The sequence below is a fragment of the Tympanuchus pallidicinctus genome, unplaced genomic scaffold (assembly GCF_026119805.1).
Source record: "Tympanuchus pallidicinctus isolate F22 unplaced genomic scaffold, pur_lepc_1.0 scaffold12, whole genome shotgun sequence".
NCBI classification, from domain to species: Eukaryota; Metazoa; Chordata; class Aves; order Galliformes; family Phasianidae; genus Tympanuchus; species Tympanuchus pallidicinctus.
In genome coordinates, this window is record NW_026294637.1 from 15821211 (window position 1) to 15841891 (window position 20681).

Consider the following 20681-nt stretch of genomic DNA (forward strand, 5'->3'; position numbering starts at 1 on the left):
ATGATCCTTATACTCTTTTTCCCCTTATACTTCTGTAACTTCAGGCTTGGATCTACAGTTGGTAAAATTTTCTGACAGCCTCTGACACACTGCTCCATGCACTGCATTGAACATATTGACAAGGGGATTTTAACAGCACAGTATCCAAATGGGAGGAGTGTGGGCAAGAAAGCTAAAAGACAACAGCAGCAGAACATAAAGATCCATTCCCCCACCTTGTGGATAATTACTGAAACAACAATTTACTGGGGTATTTCATCACTTGCAACACATTTATGAAATTTCACATTCATTTTTGCTATACTACAGGATGTCAATCTTAAATCTGAGTGAATTGCAAATACTTTTGAAGTAGTATATTCTCTTTTATTTATTAAAAATTCACAAGAATGTGGAGAATGTCTTCTCTTTTGATGCTTATCAGCATCTGTTATCAATAATTCAAAGTTGCTGTGTCCTGTTAAAAGTCTGAAGACTGGCACAAAAGGAATTTAAGTGACTGGGGCTCAAATATAAGAGGTGTCTGTTCCTTCAAGACTGTCCCCATGAAATCCTACTGATATAAATATATGTATGGAATTTATCATATTTCACGGAGAAAAGTTTCAAACCTTTGCAAGTAGGCCACAGGTGCTAAACTGACATTCAGCATCCAAATGTCAGTGGATGCAATTATTTCCACATGGAGGAATTGAATCCCACACCCTTGCTTCACCAATATGTCCACACCAGATGTAATTTGGTCAGAGTGCCCCTCTGCTGCCATCTGTCACGTGGCAACAAACTGTAACAGAATATTGGTGGGTAGGTTCAATCTCTACCGCCATCCTACCAACATCTGCCTCTGACATTGTGGGTCAAAAGAATAAAATAGGAGGCACTACTTTTGGAGCAGCCCTTGTACAGCACATAGCCACCTTCCCTATTCTCCAGGTCTTTGTTTTGGATAGAATTATACACCCTTACTATGCTTGCCTATAACCAACAACAAAGTCTCCAAACACCACGAGTACAAATACAAGATGAACACTGGAATTTGTCTGTTGTCACGTTATTAAAAAAAAAAAACCACAGGATTTTTAGTGCTCCATTTGCTGACAGCCATACACGTGTGGGAGTTCGTGCCTCCCTGACTGAAATCCAAACAAAAAGTTCTTTTCCTTGTTACAATTCAGCAGTTATTGCTTTCAAGTACTGCGCTTACTCTTCATAACTAGAAGAGATATTTTTAATTCCTGTGAATCATCATTACTGATGTGAAAGGAATTTGTAGCAGGTTTTCAACATACTTAGCTTTTACAAATATCCTACCTCTGAAGGATGAGATGTGCTATAGATGTATCACTTTTGCTCCCAGCTACCACACCTACACTACAAAAGGGTTCTTCCTTTCCCAAATGCCATCTGAAGACTAGATCAAGATAGACACTGAATGTTCTCACTGCAAAACAGATGATAAAAATATAAAATCATTTTAAAAGCAGAAATATCCTTTTCTCATTTCCCTAGATCGGGTAAATTGAGTAAGCAACCTCCTAAGTTGCTGACAAACATCTAGAAAACTCCAGAACATGAGTAAATTTCAGAACAGGTAATAACTGCTGAAGCACAGAGATCTGCATTTTTTGCATCACTGTTACTTAGTAACTACACAAACGAGGGCCATACTCCAAAGAATGGACTTGCATTAGGTAGCATCGATACACTGAAAAATGCTAACAAATTTTGAACGCATTTCCTTTTATGCCTTTGTCTCTAAGCCTTTGTTTTCTTCCAGCTGCCCTTCATGTACTGTGTGGTATTATACACTTAACTGGTAACTACCCTCCCTCTCAAAAACATACCTTCATCCAGGAAACTTCAATGAAACTACAGCCTGGGTTTTTCAGATGGAATCTTTAGTTGTATGCAATGGTTCTAAATCCCTCTTCTTTCTTATACCATCATGTCCCTTGAAGCAGTCAGTCCACTGGCACATATTTTAACTCAAATCTTCACATTCAGGTTTGAGTAAATGTGACTTTTTAAGCTGTTGAAAGAATTATTTTGTCAAATAAACACTAGCTCGTTTCAAAACGGTTTCACAAAGTTTTCTCTTAATGAAAGAGAAACATTAGAAAGTACCTAGTGTAATCACTATGTTACTCTGTTATAACAAATGCATTAACAACTGCCAATGATGAAATAAAAGTACTGTTATCTGGATGGGTAAGCTGAATTTCTTGATTTATACTTGCCCCTCCTCAACTTGGCAAGCAATCCTCTAAAAGACTATATTTAACCTCTTATTAGTAAGAGGCACTCTATTCAGAGTCCATAATAATTGTTCTTCCAGTCTGCAAGTGTTTAGAATCTAAACGGTTGAATGTGAGGTGGAAGGTGTAAAATTGTTCTCATAGGTTTAAGTTAACCCAAGAAAAAATACCATCACACCTTCTGTTTACTTTTTCTTCTCTAAACGTATTTCAGATTTTTTATTGACACAGAACAGCTGAAGGTGAAAGATATCTGAAGATGATGCAGTCCAAACACGGTTGGCTGGAGCAGGTTATGCAGGACCACGTCCAGTGAGGATGCAAGTATCTCCAGGAATGAAGATTTTACAGACTGAATGCTTTTAAAGAGAGCTACATAGGGCTGCTGCTGCTTTTTCTTTTTTAAATTTTCAATTTGTTTGATGTTACTTACATTCACTTAAGCAGTTTTAACTAGTTGGCTTACTCTAATTCTGAAGAGAAAAACATCATTATGTATGGCAGTGGTGTAGTTAACGAATACTGTGCTCTTTTAAGAGGAAACAGAATACAATCTGAACTCACTACTCTACAGATTTGACAGAAAAACAGTGAAAACGTAGAACTGTCTCTTACATCAACCAATAACTAAAACACTGCAGTACCAGCCTGTACAAAGCAAGGATCAATTTCTTCTTAAGTGCTTGGTATTCTAATGAATCTAGTATTCCATGTCTTGTATTCAGTAAAAAATTGTTTTTGAGAGAGCAAAAAAAACTGGGAGTTCATTGTAATGAAAGGCCTAAGTTTCTTTGGGCAGTTTTGCTAACTCGTACTCAGTAGCACTGAAACCAGAGTTCCTATCAGCATAATATCCACACCGGATGGAAATCCCTTTGTTGCCACACTGCAAGAACTGGCTTAAATTTTTGATAAACCTCACTTGACATCGCAGCACCTCGTTGAAATTCCTCACTAAAGATTCACCAAAACAGCATTCCACCCCAGCAATCCCTCCTTCTTACAGATAATCCGAACAGCCTTTAATTCAGCTGTTGTTCTTACACTGTGCATATACTTAGGAACAAGTCAAGACACTTCTCATTCCTAATGCTCTCAGCCAGCACACCAACAGGATGTGAAATTTAAGAAAAAGGACAGACATGTAACAGGTCAAAAAAGCTGCCAAAGTCAGACAGCAAAACCGGGGTACAGCCAAGAGCATTTGCAGTTGGAGAGATTACAGCCATAAAAAAGGCTAGACAAAAAAACCAAGGCAAAACAGGGAAGGATGCATAGTAAAATAGAAGACTGAAGAAAGTACAACAGAAGCATTAAAAATCTGTTACACTCAAATATCCACATTAATTTAAGCAAGAAATGTAACTCCTAAGCAAGTGATCACGTTTTCTAAAGTGCTTGACCTAAGTGGTACAGAAGGTCCTTCATTACTTCAGTTGCAATTCCTACTGACATCTACAGTTCAAACTTAGCTAACAACATGACGTGCACTTCAAAATCAGAAGTTGTTCTCTTTAAAACCCTACTGCTTCTCCAGACCACTTTAAATAGGAAGCTCTTTCCCAGTATTTAATCACACAGTGAGAAAAACTATCTACTGTTGAGAATTCAAAGCCAGAAGGTTTACAAATAAAAACGAGGAAGTACAGAACTGAAGCAAAGCAGAAGTCTAGAGCCAGAAACATGTCATCAGGACTGTTTTAAGCTCACATTCTCCACCTTAAAAAAGGCACATAGTAACTTCTAAACATGGACTAAAACACGCAAATTGTAATCTGTCTTCAGCTAGGATTAAAAGACAGCACAGTACAGTTCTGGGCTCGTTTCACTTGGAAAAGAGAAGGCTCTGGGGAGATTTCATTTCAGTCTTCCAGCACTTGAGGCGACCCAACTTTATGCACGGTCTTACAGGCAGATGGGATACCAGGGACAGCTTTAAACTAGAACAGGGGAAATTTAAGTTAGATGTTAGGAAGAAATTCTTTACTCTGAGGGGTGAAGATGAGGCAGTGGAAGGAGTTTTCCAGAGACGCTGTGCATGCCCCATCCTGCATTCAAGGACAGATCAGATGGGACTCTGGGCAGCCTGATCTAATAGGTCACAACTCCACTGCAGGAAGGTTTGGAAATAGATGATCTTTAAGGTCCCTCCCAGCCTAAGCCATTCTGTGATACATATCTGAATCACTTCTTATATCCCAGACATCAAACCGAAGGAAGCACAGGGCTCCAAGATAACTCTCATGCAGTACACTGAAGTCCAATATCTTTTTTTCCCATATGGTATCAGGGACAAGCAACAAACCAGCAACATATAATGCACTTCTGAAACAACATCATTAAAATCATAGCACAAAGAATTGCATATAAAAATTTATTGCCTCCCTATATAGTATCATTTAAACAAGGCTTGAAATACATACAACTTAAGTAGCTGATTTCATTAATGTTTGAGTATAGAAAATAGGTGTTACGACAGAATCAAAACGTGTCATACTGCATTTCTCCTCATCTCATAGTAAACTGGATTCAACTATCTTAATTAGATTCAACTATCTTCAATTGGATCAACACTCTTTAGCTCTCTAATTTTCATGAGATCATAGCTGTGAGCTCAGAACATATTTATAGAATCCACCAGCCCTTAAATATTATGAAAGGTCAAAACCCCAGGCCTAGCTCTCACAATTGCTCCACTTACAGAGTGATCTATGCAAGAATAGAGACATTTTTATTATGAGTTCCTATCTAGTACAAAATGATATAGTAATAAAGTAAAAAGAGAAAAAAAACAAATTGTTCATTGATTGATGGCTTTTAAGTGAAATATGATGGAAATAACACATTTTTAAGAGTAAGTACATAAGGGCACTTGAGCAAGAGCACTTAATAAACTAAGTCCCCTTTGCTCATATAGTCCCTGATACAGACAGTTACCTTGTGTATGCCTTGTGTTAGGAACACAACTTGTCTCAATGATGTCTGTAGGATTATCCATCCCATTAAGAACTATGCTCTGAATATGCTTAAGTATCTTACTGAACTGTATTCTAAGAGTCCTTGAGAAACTGCAACAGAAAGTAACATGGAGAAGTGACTTAGATAGTACTCTTGCAGTAAAATAGGAGTGAAATAGCTTTACACTGAAATACTGAAAACAAATTACTTTGATTTATGCGTTTGGCATACACAGTTTTCTAACAACTACACTGCTCCTCCTGGAGAAGTCTTTAATCAACAGTGGTATAATAAAAACATATACATTCTCATGACAGGTAAATAGTATTTTTCCATTTTTAAAGTGCAGATTTATATTTGCTATATAAATGACAACATTCTAAAGTAAATATTTCTGTGCAGCAGCAGTCTATTTCATCCATTACACACTCATTTTTATGTTCCTCCAGCACAGCACTTCCGGGAAAATAAACAGATTAAGTTATAGTAGCTAAATTGTTTATACTTCTTTCTTTAACAGAATGTTACTAATTTTATGTTTTTAACCAGTTTCAATTACTTTCTTATTACTTTAGTTTGCAAAGTGCACAATTACCACAATGTGCTTGTAAACCAGAACCTTAGAACATGAATTAGACAACCATTTATTTTAAAGAAGCTATATACAAAAAAAAAAAAAAAAAAGCAGAAAAGGACATTTCAGAGTAAGAAAACCTTTTATAACAAGTTGTAAATTTTGGATGCTTATTTTAGAGTAACAAAATCCATAGTTCTGGCAAAACACATAGATTTTCAAAAGAAAGTGTTTATGACAATTAACATCAAAGGAAGACCTCTGTTTTTTTATCTGTAGTTTCAGCAAAATGTTTGTATGTTGCTTCTAATCAATTTTAGTGATAAGATCATATGTCGAAGTCAAACCCCACAGATCCTGTTGTTATCAAGACAGTATTTATGGTTTCTTCAACCGCAGCGATGCCTGTTTCACCAGCTTTTGTTGTTTTCTTGTTGCCTGTGCTCCCTGAATGGCAACACAAACGCTCTGTAAAGAACACATTGAAAGAAGTCCAAGTTAGCCTGTAGTTTCTTTCTGTGAGATACTACCCAAAATGGCTAATCCAACATTCAAACCTATATATGCAAAGCATGGCTTGTTTGCATTGAGTACTGGAGCAGCTTGGATGGCCCACCTAGTTTTACGTAAGTAATGCCAGCATTCAGTGGAAGCTGAAGTGTTTGAAATGCTTGTCAGTGTGCTTTTGCTCACAATTTCATTAAGTCTAACTAATTTCTACCATGAATATGAAGAGAAAGTAATTTAAGCTCAGTGGACAGACAACAAGCATTAGTGTTGCTGAAGCATTTCAAGCATTTATAGACTGTTGGTAACTTACAGAAATTCAGAATTTGCTACAAAACTACATTAAGGCAGATAGTTACCCAGGTCAATTTTTCCATTGTTGAGGAATCATGGAATTGATGCAAATTGTTAGCTTAGCCTATGCAAGTCAGCTACAAGACCCAAGCACACACTCAACAAAAACTGCCCCAAATCAGCCTCTCAAACATCAGAAAATAAATGGTAGAAAACCAGCAGAGCATGAGGAGCAGGGAGTAAGTAATTCTTTTCACATACAGGTGCACTTACTGGGTTAATTCAATTACCTTGAAATACTGAGAAGGGAGCATAATTCAGACATACAACTGACTACAATGAACGTAATTATTTGAACTATTTTCCTTTACTAAGTTATAATGTACAAAGTATAAAACGATGCAACTTCAACTTTATTCCCGCACACATCCTCAAATGTTTTAAACTGCCTTATCTCATTGTTTTCCTGGTCAAACTCATTTTTCAACAAGAAAACATAGTCAATAGTTCCTTGGAATGTGAACATTACTATTTTTTAGATGTCTGGAGTTTCAGCAAGTACAACAACAATAAAAGAAAACAGAAGAATAAAGAATATACCGCTGCTGTAGCTTCATCCTGAAACTGAATGGCCTTTTCACATTTATGACCTATGCTGTCCTTCTTTTGGAACATCCTTTGATCCTGTTGCAAAGGGGCACAAAAATATACTTCAGGTGACTCATAAAACAAGAACGCAGAATCTGATACAGCAATGGCTTGAGTGTCAGCTTCGGCTTAGACTTCAGTTCATTCTCTGTCCAACACATCCATACTTCCAAAAAATATGAGTTAATTTCTCCTATCACCAGAGCCAGGAGTTAAGAGTCATTAGATAAATTAAAAGCATCTTGGGAACTCTAAATAAGCAGTGTTGAATAATAAATAATTTAAAATGAGTTTTTAGAAAAGACAAAAATAAAACAACAAACCATGTGATTTTCTTACCAAAACAGTTAGTTTTAAAACACTTCCTTCACGTGTAGGACCATGCGTAATGTCTTCAAATAAGTAATCCCACTCTGCTGTTAAATGACCTAAGATTTCCACCTCTTTTACATATATCACCCTCCTGTTCAGAAGGAAAAACACGTCAATACACAATTTCCACCAGAAATTACAGCTGTACAAGAAAACAAAATGGAAAACAGAAATGTTTCAGAATGCATTTTCCATGTGGATCAAAAGTATCCATTCAGTAGCAGTTCAACTGTATTTCCTTAATGTATACTAAGACCATTACTTTGTCCTTAAGACTCAGATGCTCTATATTATCATATGGGATGCTCAGGCAAATTAATCAAAACCGCCAGCCACTGGATAATAGAGGGAGATGACTTAATTTTAACCAGCTCCTCAATGCCAGCAGTCAGCCAGCTGAATACTGACTACACAGTGAAATAAGTACGTAATTAGACTGACAGATGATCCATTGCTACAGCTTGCATTTGTTTACTAGTTGCCCCTTCATCTCCTCAGATATCCAATGTCATCTAGCACACAACAAAGAAAAAAAAGTAGCAGTTTCAAACAGAGTTAAGCTAGAAGCTTTAAGCATATATTGACCAACTGGATTAAGAACAGCAGTACATATTTTAACTAAAGCTGCAAATAAGAAAAAAAAAACCACAACCAAACCTAAACCATCTATCATAAAAATGTGTCAGTATCTATCTTAAAAATCTTGTTATGCTACAACATGAAGTGCACTGTTATAAAACAAATACAGGTTGGCTGTCTCCAAGAGTTTTGGTATGGATAAGCCTACCTCATACACCCAGGCAAAGGGCAAAAACTAGTAATGTCTAGGATGCAGAGATCATAACCCATGGGATCATCTTGTCTTAGCACAGTTACAAGGTTTTGAGCTCTCAAACCATCCAAGACAAGCAATATCTTACATTCTAAATACTGCCTGATGGATTTAGTATTCATTTTAATTTGAACAAAAGAAAATCTGATTCAGAGTACTTTTTACTTAACAAGCTTGTAAACGTGCATTATTAAAACATTGGTTTGACTGCAGACACTTCGCACAAGCTAGTTTCAAACATCAGAAACAAAAAAAGCATGAACAGAATGAAATAGTCACTGACTTAAGAATTAAAATAGCTTCCTGAATTAGTAGGTAGTGTCAATATAACTGACCATGACCTCACAATTTTGAATAAAAGAAAGAAAACAAATTACAAAATCAATAAGAAAACAAATAAGGAAAGTGCATGTGCAAAGAACAGCTATTATTTAAGACTTAGCCAGATGCCTTATGCCTAAATTGAAACAAGCTCATAAAAAGCCTTTGGAACTTAGTACCTATTGGTAACAATAAGGTTTGCCCTTCTGCCTTTTGGAAGCTCACAGTGGTATCGGTAATTCTCTTCTTCCAGCTTTCTTATGTGCAATTTCTGAAACAGAAAATGAAAACGTTTGGCCTGTAAAAACAGAAGTCAAAGCAATGTATTTAATTAACCTTTTCAAGAGGATTACCTTGTTGAACTGCTTCTTTCAAGACATTCTCTCACAGTGTTCCCAGTCCTGAAGCATCAGAGAAATATCTGATCCCTCCCACCATTCAAAAGGGAGAACATGACACTATGGTGTTATTAGGCTACTTATTTACCTTGAATTTCCCTTTTGTGCTAATTATTGTTTAGCAATTCCTATTCTGCTACATCTGCAGACTTGATTCAAGAGTGAAAATCCTGTGACAGTACCTTTAACGAATATAATGTTTGGCTTAGACCCGTAGAGATAACCAAATTAAAAACACTCAGTGCTCCTCAAGGGTCAGCTTCTACAGCACTGAAAAAGCATGCATATTCAACATTTAAATATGGAAGGTATATGAAAGTGCAGATCAAACTACCCATCGCATTCCTGTTAGCTACAAATTAAATGACAAAGAGAGGTTTAGAAAAGCTTCAAAATACCACTGAAGTGCTTTCTAACTATTTTTACGTTCCTCAATATCTTTTGATGAAGTATTTTTCTGATTTTCCATTCTTTGTGTCACTTAAGCGAAGAGTGATTTTTTCTACATCATGTCACCAGCTCTACAATATTCAATCAACCCCAAAGAGCAGTACTGCAGAGTATCACAGTATCTCAAAAACACTCACAATAATTTTAGCTTAAAGACCTCAAATTTCAGAATGATACATCAATGGATCTCAAGGAAGTTTCAGTTTAATTCCGTTATTAGGGAATTCATCCGCTGTACTGCAGTAAATTTGAATTTAATTGATAAACTAGGAAGAGCAGACTGGAAATGAAGGAGGGAAGAACAAGCCAGTTCAGTTTTGGTTACTCCCTGTAAATAAACAACCTCCTCAATTTCCATAGCTGATTCTACGACTTGACTCCATATTCATCTGTCTTTGGTCAAGCACACAGGCTAAAAGCTCAGTATATATCAAGTAACCACAAAGAAAGCCATCATCCCAGCCTACTTCAGAATTGAAACAAATCTCAAAGTTTACATTTTATTCTCATTTATTTAAAGCTTAACAAATGTCTTAAAGCATCATCGTACATTTGAAGAGATCCCAGGAAAACCCTTTAAAGATCCATGACAATAAATGTGCAGTCGATGAAATCAATGGCATAGTGTTTTCCTGGAGTTGCTCCCAACAGATGTGACATTAATATATATATATTTTTATTATTATTATTTTTATTTTTTTGAACCAACCAAAAATATAGAGTCTCCATCTTCTATAATACACACCTATATAATCAATTTCTGGCCATCTTAGAACTTTGATATTGTAAAATAGACATGAAAGAGAAAAGCACGCCACAAAAGAATGCTCATCTCACTCTTTGCATTTCTTCAGAACATAGAAAGACAGCAGCAAATGACTAAAACCACATGAACTCACATTTTATACCCAAACCATAGCTGATTCAGTTATGTAAGTCTGAATATATAAAATTAAAAAACACGAAATTAAAAGCAAAACACATCACTACGCAAGACCACAATTCAGAAGTTGCAACTCATTCTGAATCTTTGTTGGATATGTAAAAAGTGAGACACACTGCACTTTTAAACAGATTCATTCATAAGCTTATTCCTCTGTTTAAACTCAAAACTTTAGTGAGAAAGTCTGGTTTCGTAACCCTAACTTCAAAAATTATCCTGGTATTATGTTTTGTATACTAAGACAAGAGCTTCCATGGAGCTCTCAGCCCAAGAGATGCAGTATTTGTCAGAGCTGTACCAACACTCCTGATACAAATTCAATGCATTACAGTGGTGCATTATGTAAAAAGGGGTTTGGGACACTTGATGCAAACTACACTGTGACCTGCATACACTGTTCAAATTCAGGCATCTTTATCAGAAGCTTTTATTTTGATGAGACCACTACAGTGCTTTTAAGAAGTTCAATTACAGTTATTTTGCGTGGAAATGAAAGAAGTAATGCACATATACACAGCAGAACTGAAACTTAACTGGATATATAATCTGCAGTTTTTCATACTGTGAAACACTAGCATCACCTAATTATCCTCAAGTATTCTGTATTCTTAATAACGCTCCATGTGTTAACTAGGAAACGAAGCAAAGTAGCACTGTAAACACAAACAAGAACACTTCACATCCTGCCAGACCTTTAAGTACTGGGTATAGATGGGAGTCTCCTCATCAGAACAGGCAGTAATGCCCACACATTAAAAGGCAACAACTAACAAAGCCTTGCATGAAGATAAAGCTCATGAGAAAACTCACTTCTCAAGAAACAATTCTCCCAAAGTTGCTGTATTTTTTAGTTTGCTTCCTCCAACTGTACATAGATTGCACGTAACATATTCTTTACTACTAAGCCTCACTGTATGAGCTAGAGACATGCTCTGCAAGATACGGCTCTAACATTTAGGAACATCCACATTTTTATGTCAAACATCTTTTATCCAATCACTGGATATTTTTAAGGCATTCTTTCCTTAAGGTAATATGCCAAAGCTTCAACCTTGGATATACATATTTATTTTAAAAGAATATACATATTAGAGTAAATTAAAAAGGTCAAAGCAAGTGAACTAGAAAAGTATTTTGCACAGCTCCTCTGTAGAGGAATTAAGTCAGAGTATTAAGACTGCTAAGCTTTTCCCATGGAAAAGTGAACAAGTCAATGACATAAGGTGCATAGAGGTAGTGTGGCTGGAAAAGAAAGCATATTGAAACATGAGGTTTTCAAATCAACCAAGGAAAGTCACTTATATTTTGACACAAACAATGAACTCTGTAAATGAATCTGAGCTGTGCCGTTAACTATGAGGGCTAAAGCAACAGGCAAGAAGCAGAGCTTTCTCAAATGAATTTGAATTTGTTACTCAATTTAATAAGGTAAAAGTCAGTGGCAGAATCAGGGATGATACAATCAAGGCAAGATACAGAAGTATTTGGTGGAGGTAAGAATGGAATTTGAAATAATTTCAACTGCATAGGCGGGAAAATAATTTCTGGGTCAGTGTTTTTGTATGGCAGATAGAAAGCATCAAGAAGCCAGGCATGCAAGAGAATATAAGAATTAAGAATCCAAAACACATTTACATATTACAGTTTTCCAATTCTGAATAAATTTTATTCTTCAGCTACTTACAGAGGGAAGGGGGGAAATACAGTTAATGAGATGATGATAAGGAGAAAATCCTGGTTGAACTACTTGTGATCTTGGGGCAGAACTGGAACCAAAAATAAACTGAACATAAACTTATGGCAAATAAATTTGTCTGTATAAACTGACCTTCCGAATTGCTTTCCCTGCTGAAGTATCTTATTTCCTGTAAGACACTGCCCATCTTGCTTGGAATTTACACTAAGATACATAACTTTCCCAATGCTAGCCTCTAGCAAAGACATCAAAGCCAGTTTAAAATATGTATGTAAATAAACTAAAAGCTGTGTTCAATTAATTGGCTTCCAAAAGGAAGAGACTATCTAGAGGACTATGCACAGGCTTCGTTCTTGTTTAGTATACAATTCTGATCAAAACAATTTAGGCCTAAGAAAGATACAAATATTAGATGCGCAAGAAATGCAAAACATGTAGTTTTCAGTGCTAATTACGCTACATTCTCCTTTCTGACAGATGGAGCAATTGTGAAACCAGTGAGAAAGCACAACATTACTGAAAAATATCTTCAGCATAATCTAAAAATAAAAATAGTTAAAAAAAAAATTATTGTATGAAAAAAAATCTGCTTTGCTTCATACATAATAATGATAAGTTTTCTAAAATAGCTAAAATTAAAAAACTCTATTACATTTCCTTTCTTTAATCAACTTAAATGAAAAATGTTGACTATCGAACTGTAAACTCTAGAAAGGTATTAGCAGCAGAGATGCATCTGCTTGAAGTTTTATTCATTTATGATATGAAAGTACTTTGCTCCGAAGAAACTTGTTCAGCTTTGTTAATTTACAGTGTTGCGTTAGAAATGAAATTTATGGCATCACTTGCTGTAATTTAATTATCAATTCACGTTAATAGTTGACAATTATGTTAAACAGAGAGGACCCAGAAGATTCTGTGAATGAAACCAGAGTCAATAAGCTGGCTATAATATTTCTAATTGATAGAATTGATAGAGTAGTAGTAGTAGAAAAGGCACAGGGGTTTTCAAACATGTAAGTGGTTGGCCTATAGCACATTACAGAAACCAGAAAGACACAGCTTTCTTGAAGTTTTTATGGAAACAGTATTTCCCTACAATTATGAAATAAGCAAATGTTTTCACAGAATAATTTTCTCTTCAATGCTATTTTAAATCTTGTGCTCATGTTTACTCCCTTCATCCATAGCCCTAGCTCTATGAGAATGGTAATATTAACAACCGAGTGTACTCAGCATCTATACTACCATGATTATTTCTTTTCTACTAAGGGGCCCTCAGTAGCTGCCATTCATAAGGAGGTAAGCAGTCTCAGAAAAACAGACAAAAGAAAAAAGCGCTCCCTTTTCTCTCATCTTTCTCGCTTAGCTAGTCTTACCTTATTCAAGTTCATTTTTAGTTTGGTTTCTTAGCATGGACAACATGAAACACTATCTACTACAAAGAGAAGACACGAAAAGTGGGGAGAGGACATGTTAAATGCAGTCATGCCCTTAACCTAAAATAAATGAGGTTCATAAAAGATCACAAAGGAAATTAAGAAGAAAAATGGAAAACGTTTACTCCTTTATTCCAGTTCTTGCTGCGTATGCCAGGAGAGAAAGAGAAAGAAGAAAAGCATTAGAAATAGGCTAGGAAATAAGGACTAGTACTGAACATTAAGAAGGAAGTACTAACAGCAACTTCTACTTTTCAAATGTCCATCAGGGAATTTACTTTACTCTAATTTTTAGCAAAAAAATAAAATAAAATTTAATTTAAGGAAGTTGAAATACACTTCAACTGGACTATTTAGAGCTTGAAAACAACTGTTACTAATTCCCTGTACGTTAGCCACATCCACATGTAAAAGCAGCCCAGATGTTCACAGAATGCTTGTAGTTACAATACACTAACATTAATAAATACCAAAAGGTGGTATTCTCAGAATTCATAGTTTTCTCCATTGCTAATACAACCAGGAATCCCAGTAATTGCATCAAACAAAAAATACATTAAGCAACTCAAGCTCTATTCACCCTATGTAAGAGTTGCTTTCATTGTGAAGATGACTTAATAGCAGTAAGTTCTGTTCTATCAGCAAAGCATTTCATCTGAGTGCCAAAACTTTTTCTCCTCAAACTATTCTTAATCCTATCTCCCTTCAGAGGAATGCTTTCATTTGCGTTTGTTTTTTTTTTCTCCAGAATTTCTATCATCCTTTAAAGAATCCTGTAGGTCAGAAAACTTAGAATTGCATTTACAGTGTAAGTCATACCTCAAATAAATCATAACCCTCAGCTTCCACCCTGTCGTATGGCCGGATGATGCCATCTTCATGAATGAAACGTGGAGGGCGGAGATTAGGTACTTCTTCTGTTGATTCTGCCACCCTGTTAGAGATGATGGAACAGTATTCTCATTAGCTCATTACACATTTGAGTTTCACCAATTTATGCCTAATATTCATCCTATTTACTACATCACTTAAACTTTACAATTGTCCTAAAGGCGTAAATAATGAAGATACAATGCCAGTAATACATTAAAAAAAAAAAAAAAAAACATTAGAAAATTAGCAAACTACAACATAATTTAGAAAAGCTTACTCCCGTGCCCTGGCAAGCATTAAGAATTCAAGTTGATTAACATTTTCATAAGCTTTTCTTAGAACACACAAAACCCCATTGCTGAGTTTCAAACTGGTAACAGTCAATTTTTACAGTAAGTTAAATGTCATTTAAACATTCGCATTCAGCAGTACATAAATATACCACAGAAGGTAAATTTAAATAAGATCCTTCAATTACTTTTTTATAAGGGAAGCAACTGCAATGAGAAAATGAGCTAGTTACTGTCTGTGTGACCTGCAATATTGCAGGACAAATTCTACAGGAACAATTTCCTGAGATCAACGTAACACAAATTTATTAGAGACTGCTCGGTGTCTTTTGGTCCTATAAATCCACTGAATCTTGTACATAAGACAAATGCCTTAGTGTCACTACTGGATCATTTCACTATGCCGCATGCAACATACAGAGACTGTGAAAACATCCTCTCGACTTTTTACCTTTGAATTCCCTGGAAGGTACTGCTTGCCATATCTACAATGCCACCTGTTGGGCGGGCAACCACTCCTACAAGTCCCTTTCCAATTCCTTTAAAGAATCCAGCTGCGCCTTCTTTTTTAGCCCCTTCAGAAGAAAGAGGGGGAAAAAAACGATAGTTTCAATGATCTGACAGAAGATAGTAGCACAGAATTAAACCACTATAGCTCCAAACATCATTGTGTAACTAGAGCCCACAGGAACCGATTATGTACCATCCGGTTACTACAAAGCTCTCCATACAAGTCACAGATTGCCCATTCAGTAACGTAGTTGTTCTTTTAAAGCTTTAACTGCCTTCAAAGCTAACACAAACAAGGTCAGTAAGGACCCATAGGCCACGTCCACCTTCTGGCTGCACAGAGAACTACCCCAAACCCAAACCTTACGTCTAAGAGCAGCGTCCAAGTCCTCCTTGAGTTCCAGCAGCTCCGGCCCATGCCCACTGCCTGCAACAGCTCATTCCATGCTCCACCATCTACTGAAAAACCTTTCCCTAGCCCCCAGCTGTCCCTCTCCTGACAAAGCTCCACCCCGCTCCCTTGGGCCCATTTGCTGTCACAGATCAGAGCTCAGTGCTGCCCTCCACTCCCTGTGAGGAGCTGCAGCCACCATAGGCTTCCCCTCAACCGGCTCTGCACTGAACAATTTACAACATTTAGAACAATTTAGAACATTTATAAAAACATCAAAGAGAACTGACCCTAAAATGAAGCCCTGTGGAATCCCAGTGGTCTCCAGTCTAATGTAACTTCATTTATTCTAACTCTTTGAGCCCAACAAATCAGCCAAACTAGATTCTGCTCCTCGCATATTCAGTCAAGTCTTCAAGCTAACGTATCAGTCTTTGTAAGTCAATAACAACAAAATAATCGGAATTGTCTAAGCTGCATATACACAGTGGAGTTAATTATTTCTCTAAACTCCATGCTTTTGGTGATACCTAAAATAGAAGAACCAGGTGAATGTTTAGAAAGCATATCTGTGTACCCACTACTGAAAGGAATACCACAGCTCAAATTATCTGCCAACCATGTATAAGAGACAGGTGATACACAGCACAATAATAATTAACTTGCAATATTTAAATCATTTGGATGTGAACTTTAATGTAAAATATATCTTTCTTAGATGTTCAGCATCATCTATATTGTGGTAGATTTGCTACATTTCATGAAGTGACAGCCTTCATGCAAACTGCTCTCGGGAACTAAATCAGATTCATTTATTAAGATTTCCCCAGTATTTGAAGCCCTCCCAAAATTAAAATGCATGACATCTGTCATCTCCAATAAACATATTATTTTAAGTATTCATTGTTTTTGCAGTATCAAGTATCTATTAACTCAACAGGTGATATGAACATGCCACAAGCAGTGTAAGATATAAAATGTCAGAATCTCAGGACAGAATCATAGAACCATCTAGCTTGGAAAAGACCTTCAAGGTTAAGTTCAACCATCAACTTGACTTACTAAGTCCAATCACTGAAGCTATGCCCTTTATGTCATAATTCTAAAGCTTTTTCAACTGGTGTTTAAGTTATTGTTGTTGTGTTTTTTTTTTTTATAGAATCATTGCTAGTATTTTTATTCTAGCTTTAAATGACAATCTGGTTACTACAGCAAGCCTAACATAATACATTGCAAAGACAATTCCTCCCTATTTCATACAAAAGCAAATAACAGTTGTAGATGTATCACAGTAAAAGACTGCAGAAGGTTGCATTTGAACTAGAAATATAAAAATCATCTTCTTACACTTTAGCATCATGATAAAAATGTCTTAAAATTAAAAATTCTATATTAAATATTAATCTTAATAATAAAAAATCTTTAAGCTTAGAACTTACCTTCCACAGGTTTCGTAATTATTCCTGTCACACCCCCAACAACACCCTAGAACAAAGAAAACAATTAAGTCCCTATTTAGAAGCTAGAATGCTATTGTCCAGCTAGGCAAACAGAATCTCACCTTCAATTTTAGAAGGTGATAATGAAGTTCAATATCAATATATTATTTTTACTCTAAAATAGAAGCTAAAAGAGGGAAATGGCTCCAGTAACATTTATTTGCCTACAAAGACACAGAAATCCTTTGCATAGTAGTCTGTCAGAATAATTAAGAAAGCTTCTTTCTAACAAAGCTCTTCAAAAAGCTGTCAGAATTTTCAATCATGAGTGAGTAGTACCAAATATCTAGGGTAACATCAAATAACTGAGAAGGATTTTAAAGTTGAAGCACTGAATGACATTAAGGTTTAAAAATGTATATATATATATCCATGGTAACTTCTAAACTTTCAGCAAACGCAATCAGAAATTGACACAATGCTTATTACTCATAATTCTTCAGAAATAAGTTGATGAATTGGAATGGCAAGTCACAGAATTTATTGAAATCTTATTTACTTTCATCTAACAGAAATCCCTCAGAAATTGTTTACATGGGTTCTTTACACTTAGCAGGAAACAGGCACATTTTTTCTTTAACCAGAAAATGTTTCCTGACTTCACATAATAATGAACAGATGACACTTCAGCAGTTTCTATTCCAGAAAAATCTCTCCCACCTAGCATGATACTCACTTTCATACACATTCAACTTGATTTAGAAGAATGTGCAAGTAAATGAAAAAACTCGAGTTTTTGTATGACTTCAGCATATAGAATGCCATTTCTATATAGAACACTAAAGTCCAGAGTTCAAATTCACAGCCAAACTGCTTTAATGACAGAATTAACTGGAAGAAAATATAAAGGGCCCAGTTACTTCAGAGGAAAAACTCGTATTATTTCTTACGATTTCCCTTTTTAAGATCTTATCTTCGTTTCCTTGTGTTGGCCGAAAGAACATAACCTCAAACACCAAAGCTAACAAATGATATCGAGTCTACTATAACCTGTTTTTGACTTCCTGTTTTTGTCTTCTGTTGAGTTCACGTTTAATATAAAGCCAAAGATGACATGATAAAGATTATATGCATGGAGGTATATAGTAAGAGCTGACACATCATATAATCAGCTTCCAATTCATACCCGTAAAAAGCCTTTTCCTCCCTTAGCCAGGCTGCCGCTGAAGTCTCTTGGCTGACGACCCATTTCCTCTCTGCGTTTTTGCTGATATTCCTTATCCATAGTAATGGCTGCTAAACCTTTCCCAACAGAACCAGTGATCCTAGACACCACCCCTGCAGCACCACCTAATGGAACAGAAAGTAAAAGCTATTTTTCTTTCACAAATTAATAGCACAAAATACAGTAAGACACAGGTATCTCCCATACTGAATTTAGGCATTACTAATTTACATAAGCTGACTATCACATTGAGTATGAGAAGAAATCGGCCTGAAATCTGTTAGTTTAGTATAATATAATTCTTACATCAGCTCACCATGTCTCACATATCATACTGAATGGAAATTGACTTTCTCTATGAACTGTAAAACAGCTGAATAAATATCTAAGGTATATGTAACAAAAACTTAGGAAAAGTACAGTTCTCAGGCATTTCCAGATATTTTGGAATCATTAGAATCACTTCATTCAGCCTCACTTTCTTTATTCATCTGTAACATGTTACAAATTCAGTTGCACACACAATTTTTCTGTTTGCTTTCCTGTTCTGCGAAACAGATTTAGACGCTTTCAAGTTAGGTATGAATGGTCTGTAAGGTGAAGACTGGCTGTACTGATGTACCACTGTACATTTATTGTACCACTGCACATTTATTATAAATCCTGTTTTGAAAATATCTATGGGATATTTCTTTTACGTAACTTCTCTCTGAAATAAGGAAAAGAATGCAAAAAATGTAATCCATATGTTAATCTATTTTATCAAATCAGTAGCAATAGGATACACACCCACTGTATGTCCAAGAAGACTTCTAACACCAATTACAAAGCCCTCAGCAAATTCTTCAGGTCCTTGAACAGCACCCTGAAAATGAAGTCTATTATCATTAGAAGAAAACTTACACATGCACTTACACATGCATTTCAGGAAAGTTCTAGGAATTCCTTTACATCAGCAAGATTGTTTTAATATGGCACTTCTTTAAGAATTGAGAAAACACTTTGCTTTTTTTTAATGTTAACTGTGTAGAGTACAATGACAAAAAGCCTACAATGCTACCCATTTATTTCATCAGCCTACTGTTTATGTACGGTTAAAGAATCAAAGTCATACCTGGAAAGGCTCATAAAAGAAAGCTTCAACTCCCTCAGACAAGCCTCTGATTAATCCAAATGGGTTTCCAAGAACATCTAACCCAAGTACAAGAACATACATCTGTTTCAGGAACTAAATAAAAACAGAAACGAAAAATAAATCACCATCAACAACAAACAATCCAGAACAGCTTTAATGGCTGCTGTTACATAGTAGAGTACAAAGGTGATACATTTTTTTGATCGACTGCCCAAGTAAGGTGCTAGAGTACTGAAGCAAGTATATCCGTTGTGAGAAAGACTGGCTAATGTAAAAGGTACAGTTTATTTATGGATAACTAATAGAACACTGCAGTGAATAAATGTACAGACAGAAAGAAAAAAACTACCTACATATGTTCTTCAACATACTTTCAGAACATTTTTGTAATTATGGTTTCAGTAACATGCCTCCAAATTCCTACTTCAGTACCATGAACTTGGGGGGGGAGGAGGGGGAAAAATATCTGTAGCTTTCATTCATCTTTTCTTTCCTATTGTCCACATTCTGTAAAGACAATTATTCAATATTTTATACAAAGGCTTGATTAAAATTTACCTGTTCACTATAATGCCTAACAGCTCTCTTCATCAGTTGGTCTCTCTTGTAGAACTGATATTTAATTTCAAAGTATGCAAGTCTGAAAGACAAACGATTGTGAAGTAACTGTACATTACCTATAGGTACTCTTACTCCTTTTCAGTAGTTCTGGTTTTTCGTTTGTCTTTTACTTGAGATAAACTTGAAGCTATATTCCCTTGAAAAAGAGAAGAAAACACACCACTCCTGCATTCCTCCTCTTCCATATACCTTTATACTAGAGACTAATCAGCAAACCTTAATACAGACATTCTAACAAATGTGTATAGTACATATTTTTCGAATTATTAAAATAAAAATACTTCTTTGGCTTACTTGAAAATAAGATCATCCACATCTGTTAGAGTAGCTCCAATACTTTTCAACAGTAAATTAAGAGAATGGATGGCTATCATTTCTTCACTCTTATCTGATGCTTCTCCACCAGAAGCCAGAGACAGACTCAAATGCAACTGTAAAGAAGGAATTAGTAAAACCAACAAGTTCAGCCAGAAGGTCAATCGCACCATCTACCTTACCCTAAGGAACAAA

General features: G+C 35.8%; 1 protein-coding gene across 4 annotated transcripts in view; it reads right to left on the reverse strand.

The window, feature by feature from the left end:
• Positions 1-4615: 4615 nt before the first annotated feature.
• Positions 4616-20681, reverse strand: part of VPS13C (vacuolar protein sorting 13 homolog C) — a 79659-nt gene continuing 63593 nt past the window's right edge. For 3 of the 4 annotated variants that reach the window (XM_052672307.1, XM_052672305.1, XM_052672303.1), the window contains 12 exons: positions 20466-20602; positions 20109-20190; positions 19530-19643; positions 19205-19280; positions 18377-18540; positions 17191-17236; positions 15302-15425; positions 14507-14621; positions 8941-9032; positions 7576-7699; positions 7189-7272; positions 4616-6255 (listed from right to left, as the gene is read on the reverse strand). In XM_052672307.1, coding sequence (XP_052528267.1) covers positions 6166-6255; positions 7189-7272; positions 7576-7699; positions 8941-9032; positions 14507-14621; positions 15302-15425; positions 17191-17236; positions 18377-18540; positions 19205-19280; positions 19530-19643; positions 20109-20190; positions 20466-20602 — 1248 coding nt within the window. In that variant the 3' untranslated portion in view covers positions 4616-6165. Of the gene's footprint in view, positions 6256-7188; positions 7273-7575; positions 7700-8940; positions 9033-13311; positions 13832-14506; positions 14622-15301; positions 15426-17190; positions 17237-18376; positions 18541-19204; positions 19281-19529; positions 19644-20108; positions 20191-20465; positions 20603-20681 lie in introns of those variants that run through there. The other variant, XM_052672306.1, reaches the window with a different exon arrangement.